The sequence below is a fragment of the Tupaia chinensis genome, unplaced genomic scaffold (genome assembly GCF_000334495.1).
Source record: "Tupaia chinensis unplaced genomic scaffold, TupChi_1.0 Scaffold000628_1, whole genome shotgun sequence".
NCBI classification, from domain to species: Eukaryota; Metazoa; Chordata; class Mammalia; order Scandentia; family Tupaiidae; genus Tupaia; species Tupaia belangeri.
The window spans coordinates 308,144-319,459 of NW_006160148.1; the positions used below are offsets into that span (position 1 = coordinate 308,144).

General features: G+C 55.5%; 1 protein-coding gene across 1 annotated transcript in view; it reads right to left on the bottom strand.

Moving 5' to 3' along the window:
- MYOM3 (myomesin 3) overlaps nucleotides 1-11,316 on the bottom strand; it is a 76,031-nt gene that overhangs the window by 5,790 nt on the left and 58,925 nt on the right. The window contains exons 23-33 of the mRNA XM_006159470.2: nucleotides 9,732-9,841; nucleotides 8,305-8,349; nucleotides 7,499-7,635; nucleotides 5,604-5,748; nucleotides 5,109-5,168; nucleotides 4,787-4,854; nucleotides 3,490-3,600; nucleotides 2,360-2,447; nucleotides 1,822-1,860; nucleotides 1,481-1,589; nucleotides 314-477 (exon numbers count right to left, since the gene is read on the bottom strand). Of these exons, the coding sequence (XP_006159532.1) occupies nucleotides 314-477; nucleotides 1,481-1,589; nucleotides 1,822-1,860; nucleotides 2,360-2,447; nucleotides 3,490-3,600; nucleotides 4,787-4,854; nucleotides 5,109-5,168; nucleotides 5,604-5,748; nucleotides 7,499-7,635; nucleotides 8,305-8,349; nucleotides 9,732-9,841 (1,076 nt within the window). The remainder of the gene's footprint in view (nucleotides 1-313; nucleotides 478-1,480; nucleotides 1,590-1,821; nucleotides 1,861-2,359; nucleotides 2,448-3,489; nucleotides 3,601-4,786; nucleotides 4,855-5,108; nucleotides 5,169-5,603; nucleotides 5,749-7,498; nucleotides 7,636-8,304; nucleotides 8,350-9,731; nucleotides 9,842-11,316) is intronic.

Below are 11,316 nucleotides of genomic sequence, written 5' to 3' on the forward strand. Positions count from 1 at the left end.
GAGAGAGAGAGAGAGAGAGAGAGTAAGCAAGCCACCAGGTCCAAGACTTGAACCATGGTCTGCCACGTGGGACTCCAGTGCCGTAACCACCACACTGCCTGCTAGCCCTGACCATGACTTTCCCATTCTCCTCTTGGTATTTTGGGCACGCACACACACGTGCCTGGCATGAGTTTTAAGCCACCATTTCTGGGACTTGAACCGTGGTGAACCACATGGGAATCCAGAGCCTTAACCATTACACCACCTGCTGGCCCCAACCACGAGATCTCTTCAAACAGGGCTTTGCACAGACAGGTGGACGACAGCTCACCTTGCCCCGAGAGATCCGTTGAGAGCTGCCGGACTTCCTTCCCGGCTGCTATTTCCAGGGTGTACTTGCCCTTGTCTGAGTCCTTGGGGTCCAGGATGTGGAGCCAGATCTCATCCAGCGTGGTGCCGGCCCTCACCCGGTCGCCGCTCTCCAGGCGTCTGTCTCTGTGTGAGGGCAGAGGCACGGTGCAGCTGGCCGTGTGGCCGTGCAGCCTCCCATGCCCCAGACTCTCCTGGGGTTTGGTTTCTAGATCCAGGGGCTGTGGGGGGTGAGGGGCGGCCCTTCACCAGGCACTCGGTAAATACCCACTGGCCCTCCATTCCTTAGCCAACCACTCGTTCATTCATCAAATCTCGCAGCACACCAGCCACAAGCCCAGAGCTGACTCTGCATTTGTGATGGGCCTACTCTTCAAGGTCAGCCACCGCCACTTCCTCCACCCTTGGGGCCATGCCCTCACCTCGTTGTTCTTACCGTAAACCTTCTCAGGGCTTCTTCCTACAGACACCCTTCCTTAACCTTTCGGAACCCCACAGCCATGTGGCCGTGGCCCTCACTTACTTGACAAATTTCACCATAGAATGGGTGCAGGCATGTCTGCCCCAGAAGGCTGAGGAGCGCACGTGATAAGACACATTGGGAAAAGCCTACTCTCCAGCTATCTAGGGTGACGAAGCTCCTGGCTGAGTCTCTGTGGGTGCCTTGCTTATCTTGCCTTCAAGCTCTGTCCCTCAGCTAGTCATCACCCTACAGGGCCCTCTGCCAGCACCTGTTGCCTAAGCCTGGCTGCCCGAGTTTGCCAACGTAACAGAGGCCCACAAGAGCACCGTGCCCACCTGGCTGCCTGGTTCTTCCTGCTCCTGCATCCCTATCTCCCCAGCTTCCAGATGCTGCTCTGAAACTGTGATTCTGCTGTGGCCATGGATATTCCATAAAGATCATCTTGCCAACATGGGTACCATCTTCCTTGGGGAAGCTCAGGAAAGCCCTCTTGGCTCCCCATCCCCAGTGTCCTCTCTAGACAGTAGGAATGGTGGAAGACCCTGGGATCTGCTAACCCCTGGGGCTGGGTTCTGCTGGGACAATGGGCATGGGAGGAGGGAAGGCCCTAGGGGAAGGCGCTGGCTCCTGCAGCCTGGCTGGGGCTCCAGGGAGAGGCCGACCTACTTGTGGAACCAGGTGGTCTTCATGTACTCCACGTTGTAATACTTGACCTTGCTGAAGATCCGGATCCCCTCCTCTGTCCCCTGGACTTTCAGAGGGGTTGCAGAGAGGGCTGGGAGACAGAAGAGAAGGGTGAGGCTTCCCCAAGAACCTGTGGCAGCACAGTTTGGGGCCAGCCTTCCCGCCCCTCCCGGTGGGCAGGAGGCCACAGTCCTGCGAGGAGGCAGGAGCTTCTCTCCCAGGCCGTGAGGTGGAAAACCAAACCCACCCCACTAGCCAAGGCGGGCGAGAATTCCAGTGGAGATCGCTGGCATCGAGGCGGGGCTGGCAGAGAGCTGGCTTACCACCGATCCTGCCCAGCTCCGTGAAGATGGCATCCAGGGCTAGAAGGAGACAGGGACAAACGTCAGCTGGTGCAGGGCTCCCCAGGGATGGGCTGGAGGCGTCCTGGAAAAGGCTGGTGGGACTCGTGAGCAGCTCTGGGTACACGGAGCCCAGCGGGAGACTCTCGTGGCTTGGGTTTTCAGCCCAGGGTGGGGCAGAGGGGGCACAGCGGACAGAGGGCAGTGGGCCATCCTGACAGTTTTCCTGCAGGCCAAGGCAGCCAGCCTGAGGAGAAGCCAGGCCCTCCTGGGGCAGGGGAGTGACTCAGGCTCAGGTCTCCAAGCCTGCGTTGTGTGTTCTGCGGCTGTCAGAGTCACACAGACCAGGCCGCTGCCACCGACTAGCTGTGCGCCTTTGGGTGAGTCACTTAACCTCTCTGTGCTTCAATGTCCCCAAGTGACAAGGGGATCCCATAAGTCTCACTCCTCAGGTCGTGTGGCGGTCTCATTCCCGTGCGAGCCCACAGCCCTCCTGGTCGCCCCTGTCTCCAGCTCCTACCTTCATCCGTGAGGTCCAGTATGCTGCTGTCCTCCCCTCGGTCATCCGCAACCACCGCTCTGTAAGTCCCAGTGTCCCCTTTGGAAAACTGGGGGAGGGAGGAGAGACGGCGGTGTAGCACAGGTTCCGGAAGGACTGATCAGCACATCAGAGCCTGGACTCTAGGCCTGCCCTGAGCTCTGGGACCTCGGGCAACGCCCTGCTGCTCTCTGGGCCTCAGTTTTCTCATCTGGGCCGGCTGGTCTCTAAGGCTCTGCCAGCCCCAGAGCCCTTCGAGTCCTAGTTCAGGGCTCGCCTGGGCTTGAGGAAGGGGTGGGGTGCAGGGAGTTAGAGCAGAAATAGACGGTTCACGGCCAGCAAGTGACCTGGTGGTTAAGGCGCTGGATCCCACATGGCCAACTCTGCGGTTTGAGTCCTGGACCCAGCAGCTTAAAAATCAGGTGGGTGTGCATATGTGCTCAAATCCCAGGAGGGGAATGGAGGAGAAGGGATTGCGGTGTGGCCATCCCCCTTTTCTCCCCGAGAGAGGTGCTTTTTCACTTTCCCTCTCTCGGTTTCTCTCTGTCTCTCTCTAGTGAGTACAAATGCCTTCTGGGAAAAACCTAGACAATTTTTTTTTAAAGTAAAAAGCATGAGGGAACTTGGAACATCCATGGAAAAATGGAACTAAAGAAATGAGTTTATTTTATTTATTTTTTAAAAATCATTTTTAATTTTATTTATTCATTTACTTATTTTATTTTGACCAGAGAGACACAGAGAGAGAGAGACAGAAAGTGAGAAAGCAAGCCACCAGGTCCAGGACTTGAATCATGGTTGGTCATATGGGAATGTCCAGTGCCTTAACCACCACACCACCTGCTGGTCCCCGAAATGAGTTTATTTTTATGCAATTTTAAAAGATCTATGCCCACTTTTTATGTAATATACATTTCCAAGAATATTTTGGAAGATCCCTCGTACTGCACATTATGCAAACTCTTATTTTTGTTTACTTCGTGCCCCTTCAGTTCTGTGCCTGCGGTGAGTGGCTCACTTGCTCCGCCTGGTCTCAGCTGCCCTCGAGCCCAGGTGCAGCCTCGGGCACTGCCTGGCTTGGAGCTGCCAGCTGCTGCGAGGCCTCGGCTTACCTCTTCAAAGCAGAGAAGCCCCGCTCCGGTCTGAGGGTCGTACTGGAAATCGGGTATCTCTCGTCTCTGGAAGAACCACTGGAAGCGCGTCTCCTTCTTGGTGTTGGTCACCTGCAAAAGGCGGGGAACGAGACTCTGTTGGGTTTTCTCTATTGTTAAGTAAACGCACACACACATACACACACACACACGCACATGCACACACACACACACACACACGTGTGCTTTCAGGCCGAGTATCAGACCCCTTCCCCACACCATACGTCTCTTTTGCTGGCTTCGTCTGCTTCCTGATCACTTCCCTGTGCTGTTTTTCCTTGTAAATGCCTATGTTTCTTAAAGACTCAGGTAGATGTCACCTTCTCCAGGAAGCCTTCCTTGAAGCACCCCAGAGTGCCTCTCTATCAGGATTAATCCATTTCCTTCACACTTCTGGATCAAGCAGGACATGTGTTGTTTCCTAGTTCCTGCCTTGGACTGAGAGCTCTCAGAGGCCTAAGGAGACCATTTCCCCCATCCCTGCTTCCTGGTGCCTGGCAGAGTGTCTGGCACATAGTGGGCGTCTGAGTTTATGTAATGACTGTGCTTCTGGGGAAACCCCCTACCCCCACTTCCCCAGTTACCTAATGGGGCTGAGCACACTGAGAAAGCTCAGGCTCTGGAGCCTTATAGACGCTGTTAAATCCGGGGCTCTGGGCCAGCTGGTGGCACGGTAGTTAAGGCATGGGCTCCCACATGGCTGACTGTGCAGTTTGAGTCCAGGGCCCTGCAGCTTGAAAAACACACTGGGCATATGCGTGCATGCCTCAGAGTGAGAGGAGAATGGAGAAGGGATTGCAGTATGGCCACCCCTGGGGGCAGCACTCTCTCTGTCTCTCTCTTGCAAGTGCACATGCCCTGGGGCAAAGATCTCAAGACAAACGAAACACCAACACTGGGCTCTACTCCCTGCTGCGTGGTCTGAGCTGTCTCCCCACATGTTTTCTCATCCACACACAGGAAGATTATGCCGTGTCACAGGAGGTTGTGAGCAGGTGAGGTAAAAACGGTACTCCCATGTACTGAGCACAGGATCTGCAGGGCTAATACACGCCCTCGAGCTCCGGACCCTGTGTGTGCCCCAGGAACCCCCTGCCCCGGAATGGCTGAGATGCAGGACAAGACTGCCCCGCCCCGGATGTGCTGGTCGGTGGCTCTGCTCTCCGGGTGGCATGCTGTCTCCCTGGGGCCACTCCCAGGTGGGAATGGAACCTGCAGGGTGGGCAGGGACAGCCACTGGGTAGGGTGGGGGACTTGCCTGGCACATCAGCAGCACTTGGCAGTCCTCCGTGACCTTCCACTGCAAAGGCTCCTTGAAGTATGGACCTGGGAACACAGTGCCAGGCTCAGCCAGGGTGCCACCTGGTGGCCAGACGGGGAAGCCCGCTGAACTCATCCCTGAGATGGGCAGCCTTCCCCAGAGGGACGGGGGCAGCTAGGGAGGCACCCAGGGTGCAGAGTTTCAGGAGGTGCTCATGGCGGTTGGCACCAGGACAGACTGGACTGAATGCAGCGGGCCTCCTGCGGGGTCCTGTGAACCCACCAGCGGCCAAGGCTTTGCACGGCACCAGCACTCTTACCCTGCTTCCTCTTCCAGTCTCTTCTCTTAGCGTCTGCCTTCCTCAGCAGCTTGTCAAAATCTGAACAAATAGGTGGGAACCAGCAGTTAGCCTAATGGCTATGTTGCTGGACTCCCACGTAGTCGACCGCGGTTCGCATTCTGGACCCAATGGCTTAAAAATTCACGCCGGGCGCGTGTGTGTGCGTGCCCAAGATCCCGAGAGGAGAATGGAGGAGAAGGGATTGCGGCGTGACCATCCCCCCTGGGGGGCGATTTCTCGCTTTCTGTCTGTCTCTCTCTCTGTCTGGCGAGCGAGAGCACGAGCCCTATAGTAAAAACCTCTCCAAAAATAAAAAAATCTGAACAAGTAGGGAGGGGCTGGGTGAGCCGAGGGGGGTGCAGGGCTAGCGAGGGGACATCGCGAAGGGCAGGGTGGAAAGGGTGTGCTCAGCATCCACAGTGGAGAGCTGAGAGCCCACGGGTAGGCCATGGGGCAGGGGTGGGGCTCGCTGACCTTCGTCCACCAGTGCCAAGGTGATCTGGTTTTTGGCTTTTCCGTCTTGGAGCTGGGCGGTGTACGATCCTTTGTCCTCCTCAGACAAGGTCTGGATGATCACCTCCACCAGGCCCTTCTCTCGGTCAAAAGTGATTTTGCGATTCTGGGGAGAACAGACCCCCTGAGTCTTTTTGTACTTTCCCTCTCTGGGAACTTTGTTGGGGACATGCTTTAGATGTGATTGAACTTGGGGGTGACATGTGCAGAGTTTTCAGCCTTCAGAGACTGGGGGGCCTGGGTAACCCTCTGCTGCTTGTAGAGGTTGGGGCTCCCCTGCCCTGGCCCCGAACTCCCTGGATGCTTGAATTAATTGCAACTTCATAAGAAATCCTCTACTGGTACTGTGCCGCGTTTGGGTTATTTTCTACTTTTTTTTTTAATTTAATAGGAAAAAAACTATAGAGGCATATTAAAAAAGTCTGAAAACCCGCATACTCGCTGCCCAGAGTGAGCACTCTGCATTTACCATGTTGCAGCAGAGTCAGGGCCCTCTTCCCTCTGGCTTTACCCGTGTGGGCCAGGAGGGAGTGAGCTAGTTTTACTTTGTTTCTCTATGGGGCGACCGAGTGTTCCAACTGCCACCGGCACTTCCTATGCCACGGGGCAAGATCTCTGCAAAATCTTCATGCAGAACTTTCAAATGTATTTTCCCCCTTGATTCTGGGACAAGCAGGCCCCTTGTAGAGGCAGAAACAGAGGCACAGGCAGGTGACGAGAGCCACCCCAGGTCACGTCACCCATAGGGCGCAGGAGTCCCCAGCCCCTACCTAGAACTCATTCTCTTCCTTGAGCACCAGAGACCCCTCTGTAACACACATTTTCTGACGGCCGATTTGCCGTCTGGAGATGAAAGGTACAAATACTGCGAGACTGAATCGTAAGTTTGAATCTCACGAGATGACAGTTGCGTGTCTGTCAGTAAAAACAGTTGAGCGTCGGTGGATATGGTTCACTTTAATACAACCCATCTGCATATATGATTGAAAAGAAAATCAATGCAATACTCAAACTAGAATATGAAGAGGAAATAAAAGTCACTTAAAATAAAATAATGTCTCTCAACTTGGAGACAGCCTCGCTCAGTCTGCACGGATTTATAATGAATTGGTTTGAATTTAAGAGAAGGAAAACAAAACGCCGAGCCACTATTCTGTACAAGGACGGGAAAATAAATGGATGAACATAGGTAAAGTGAGAATAAAAATTCGCTGTTCAGCGAACAATAGAATTGCACGAAAATACTTAGTATTTATACCTAAAACAGAGTTGGCTCCAGGGCCTATTACCAGCATGGCAGGTGAGAATTCTACCACTGAAACACCAATACTATTATCAGCACGAATGTAGGTTTTTCGTCTTAAAAATGTTTGGCAGTGGGGCCAGCAGGTGGTGTGATGGTTGAGGTACTGGACTCCCACATGGCCAGCTGCAGTTCAAGTCCTGGACCTGGCAGCTTGCTTTCTCTCTTTCTTTCTCCTTCTCTCTCTCTCTCTGTCTCTCTCTGGGGCCACATGTGCCCTATAGCCAAATAATAATAATAATAATAAATAAAATAAAATAATAATTTTTTTAAAAAAGAAGAATGTTTGGCAGGACATTTGAGAGTTGAAAAGGGGCATGGGAAATTATGAGACCATCCTTCCTGTCGGCCCCACTTGGTGTCCCCACCACCACTGCAACCATGTTCTGAGAGTCAGGTGTCCCACCCCCACCCCATCACTGGGATAGGCAAAGCTAGTGGCCAGTTCTGAAATGCACACTCGGGGCAGGAGCTGGCCTCTGGAGAACAGCCACCGGTGAGGCCGCCTCCTGGGCAGGGGAGCCTCGCTTAGCGACTCTGAGCACCCGCTTACCGGCGAGCTGAAGATCTCCTTCTCGTTGAAGATCAGATGCAGCTCGGCGGCCGGAGATAACTTTTCTACTTCCAGCCAAAGCCGCACCTCTCCTTGCTCAAGGATGTCGACGTTCCAGCCAGAGATGAGTTTGATCACTGGGAGGTACAGGAGGGCAGGGTGTGGGAGGCGCCCTGCTCCCCTCCGAGCGTGCCCTGAGCACACGGCTGACACTCTGATGCCTGAAGACGTGCCTGGGGGCAGGACTGAGCAGAGTTTTCCCTCCGCTCACTCTAGATTGACCCAATCTCTGCAGAGGCGTGTCCGTGCCAAGGGCTTTGGGGCCGTGGTTCTCGGCGGTACTCAGCCCGGCTGGACATCGGATCCCCCGGACTCTCAGACACTCACGCCTGGGCTCTGACCTCAGAGACCATGATTTGTCTCGGGGGTGGCCTGGACATCTGCGTTTCGAAAAGCTCCCTGGTGATTCTAACACATGGCCAAGTCTGTGACCCCTGTCCCGGAACAGCACGCGCCCCTCTAGCCAGTGGGGAGGAGCAGAGTTTTGGCCAGTCCTAAACCCGAACGACTAACAGCCAGAGGTAACAGGAGACACTGCCCCTTCTCCTTCCCGCACCCCTTGCACTCCCTGCCAGCTACCCTTTTCCTGTCACGGACTCCCTGGGTCTCAGACCCTCCGGCCCCATGCCTTCCCCATGCCCTGGTTCCTGGGATCCTTTCTGGCTCTGGGCCTGACTCGTCTCTGCTCGGGACATGCCAGCGGGTCCCCTGGGAGCTGCGGGAGACTGGCGGCTTGAACGGCTTACCTGGGTTTCTGATCTCATGACTCAACTTCTTCAGCTTGTCCAGCTCTGGGGAAAGGGAGGAGCCGGGCAAAGACAGACAGAATGAAATATGCAGGCAGTGGGGCCCGTCGGAACCATCCCCGGGCCCCGCACTGGGCAAGGAGCCCGAGACACCCTCGCCCCCACTCCAACTTCCAGTCACTTTGCTCTACAGGGGTCGATGAGGAGCTCTGGGGGCCTCGGCCCTGGGGCACCAAGGGAAATCCTGGGGCTACGGCTGGCCACCCCAAGACTGCATATTCTCCCTGCCCTTGGGAGCCTGGATCAAGGCCCCAGAGGAGCACTGACTCCGTGCCAGGCTCCGCATGCTCATGAGTCTTCACGTGGTGCTGTGGGTTGTCATCTCTGCCCACATCCAGGCCCCGACGGCCAGCCCACTGTGACACACAGGTGCCTGAGGGCTTACACGCCGAGCCCGCAGCCTGCAAGTCCCCAGGCCGCTCTGCAGAGAGCTGCCCTGTCCCCTCGGCTTCCTTGTGCTAGTCTCTTCTGCAGAGCTGAGCTCTGGGCCTGCACATGCCGTATGGGGGAGTCAACATGGGGAGCCCTGCTTCCTGGTCCCTTGTCAACCCCGTCACAAAGATGCCACCCAGTCAAAAAAGTCACAGAACCCCCTCACTTTCGTAATGGTTTTAGTTTGTACAGAATCGTCTAATTGTACCCACATAAAAAAACGTTGTTGCAATTGGGTTATAATTCCGGATTTGGAAACGAGGAACCTGCAGCCTGAGAGGGGACATGACTTTCCACAACTGGACAGCCAGCCAACTATGAAACTGTAGTGGAAGCACGGGTGTTGCTGCTTCTCAACGAGGCCTGAGGGCCTGACGCGCAGTGGACAGGACGAGCCAGGCTCTCCTAGTTGCCATGGAGAGGGGAGAACCCAGAATGGTCACCGGCGCTGGCTTCACTTCATCTAATTCCTCAAACATCGAGGAACCTTTTAGACAAGGCATCCACACTCTGGTGAGCCACAGTCCTTACCACTCCCTATTGTCCTTCTCATTCCTCAGAGCAACTGCTGTTTGCGATTTATCATCACATTTGCACTGCGCTTTTCCTTGGGCTATTAAGGAGGCAAAAGAATTGTGGTACCTTTGCCTTTAACAAGAGTGTAGGGGGGAAGAGGCTAGAAGACCGTGGGTCCCCTGGCAGGGACTTCTGCCTGTTGAGCTCAGCACATGGTCCCCCAGGCCTTGGGCAGTACTTGGCACTGAGGGTGCTCAGTGGACATTTATTGACTGACTGAAAGAATGAGTGGATTTCGCCACGGAAGTTGCCATTTTTCTCATTTTCCTTGCCTCTTCTGGCCTTGTGGGTGCTCGTGTTTGGGACTATGGGTGTGGGTCTGACTGTGTGGGGAGGTGACAATGGGGTGTGGGCATTACCCTCCTCGGTCAGTGTATGGCTCGCCGAGATGTCCTCGTCAGCATCGGTGACCACCACCGAGTAGGTGCCCAGGTCCTCCAGGCCGGGCTCTTTGAGGATGAGCTTGGATCTGGCGGGGAGAGGAGAGTGGCCTCTAAGGAGGGCTCCTAGGCCTTGTGTACTGGAGGCCCCGGGTGCTGGGGACCTCCTTTGGCTCTGGCAGCCCTAGACCCCATCCCAGAGCTCGGCGAGCCAGGAAGCAGAGACAACTGCCTCCTTGCACCTCCGTGGGTCCCCTCTGCTTGGCACCATCAACGGCCCCACTTCCGGAGCTCTGGCCAGGGCCAGCTTGCTGCCACTGCCCTGCCTACCCCAGGGCTTGTGGTGCTGGCCTGGTCTTCTACTGGATCGAGCCGTGGCCACCAGGGGGCTCCACACTGCTGGGGGAGCAGCAGGGAGACCTGGGGCCTTCCACAGGTCCCCTAGTCTGATCCTTCGTTTTTATGTTTTTTAATATATTAATAAATTTTTAAAACTTTTTTTCCCACAGTGCGTGTGTGCTTGAGAGACAGAAAAAGGGGAAGTGAGAAAGCAGCCTGCAGGAGGATGGCCACGCCACAATCCTGTGGGAGCCGCTGAATCGGGGCTGGACGTGGTGACCCTTAAAGACCTGCGGAGCAGAGGCTTGCCTGGGCTGAGGCTGAGCCGGCGGAGGTGAAAGGAAACCATGTTTCCGCCAGGGAAGGCCAGGTGGGGCTTATTCAGGTCAAGGGCTGCAAGACGCTCCACAGCTGCAGCCGATAGAAGACACCTGGCTTTACCTTCCGCGTCTCCCACCCCCTCACCCTATAAAAGAATAACCCTGGGGACGGCTCAGGTGTGTTCTCCATCGGAGACGTCCTGTCTACCTGACCCCTGCTTTTCCTCACTCGCGTGTCTCTGTGTCTGTGTAATTGTTCTTTGCCAAGTCCACTGCTGCTCCCCCTCTGGGGGGTCTCCTCACCCCATTTTGCCTAGCAGGTCTCGGCATTATCCCTTCTCCATTCTTCTTTTGGGACTGTGGGTACACACACATGCCTGGCATGATTTTCAAACATCTAGGGCCAGGACTCTAAGCGCCGTCTACCACGGGGATAGTCCAGCACCCTAACCACTAAGCCACCTGCTGGCCCCCAATCCTTCCTCTATAGACAAGGAAGCTGAGCTAGGGGGCTTGGGAGAGCAAGCTGCTGGCACCCAGGTTAGAAACCAGGTCTCAGATGCCTCCTCAGAGGCACAGAGACAGAGGCATGCACAGCTCTTGGCAGGAGAAGGATCTCCGAAAGAATGCCTCCCCTAGCCCTGAACGCACTCTCGCTCCCTCTGCCTAAGGAGGCAGTCAGCATCGCTGGTCAAGAACTAGACAGCCCGGGACCAGCAGTTAGCGTAATGGCTATGTCGCTGCATTCCCACGTAGTCGACCGTGGTTTGAGTCCCGGACCCGGTGGCTTAAACTCACGCCGGGTGCTTGTGCGTGCGTGCCCAAGATCCCAAGAGGAGAATGGAGAAGGGATTGTGGCGTGACCATCCCCCCTGGGGGGTGATTTCTCACTTTCTGTCTCTCTG